Raw genomic sequence first — 538 nt, forward strand, 5'->3', positions numbered from 1 at the left:
CGCAACCCCAAACCCTAAACCCTAAACCCTAAACCCTAAACCCTCACTGAGCTTGTTGTGGCGAGCCACCCAAGAACCCTGGGGTTTGATGACTGCCACAAACCCTGAAAAGTTCGGAGAGGTGCAGCTCAAAACCCTACTGCGGTCTCCGTCGATTTGCAGCCACGGGCAGTTGGGACAGCCCTCGTCGTAAAACTGCACCCAAACCCTAAACCCTAAACCCTAAACCCTAAACCCTAAACCCTCAAGACGCGGCGCAGCGGGCGCGTGCCCACTTGCAACGAGTGCAGCGCTGGACAACTCGAGAAACCCTCGCCGTGAACTGGAACTGACAAACCCCAAACCCTAAACCCTAAACCTTAAACCCTAAACCCTAAACCCCAAACCCTAAACCCTAAACCCCAAACCCCAAACCTCCCACCCCAAACCCCAAACCTCCCACCCCAAACCCCAAACCCCAAACCCCAGACCCCAGGCCCCAAACCCTCCACCCCAGACCCACCCCCCCAAGCCCCACCCCCCAAACCCCAAACCCTAA

General features: G+C 57.1%; 1 protein-coding gene across 1 annotated transcript in view; it reads right to left on the reverse strand.

The window, feature by feature from the left end:
* ETH_00037005 (transcription elongation factor SPT4, putative) overlaps positions 1 to 195 on the reverse strand; it is a gene marked incomplete at both ends in the record, with an annotated part of 504 nt that extends 309 nt beyond the window's left edge. Inside the window, one exon of the mRNA XM_013374888.1 lies at positions 48 to 195. Within this exon, the coding sequence (XP_013230342.1) occupies positions 48 to 195 (148 nt within the window). The remainder of the gene's footprint in view (positions 1 to 47) is intronic.
* Between the last annotated feature and the right edge of the window lie 343 nt (positions 196 to 538).

The sequence above is a fragment of the Eimeria tenella genome, genomic scaffold (genome assembly GCF_000499545.2).
Source record: "Eimeria tenella Houghton genomic scaffold, Eth_scaff2348, whole genome shotgun sequence".
Classification (NCBI taxonomy): Eukaryota; Apicomplexa; class Conoidasida; order Eucoccidiorida; family Eimeriidae; genus Eimeria; species Eimeria tenella.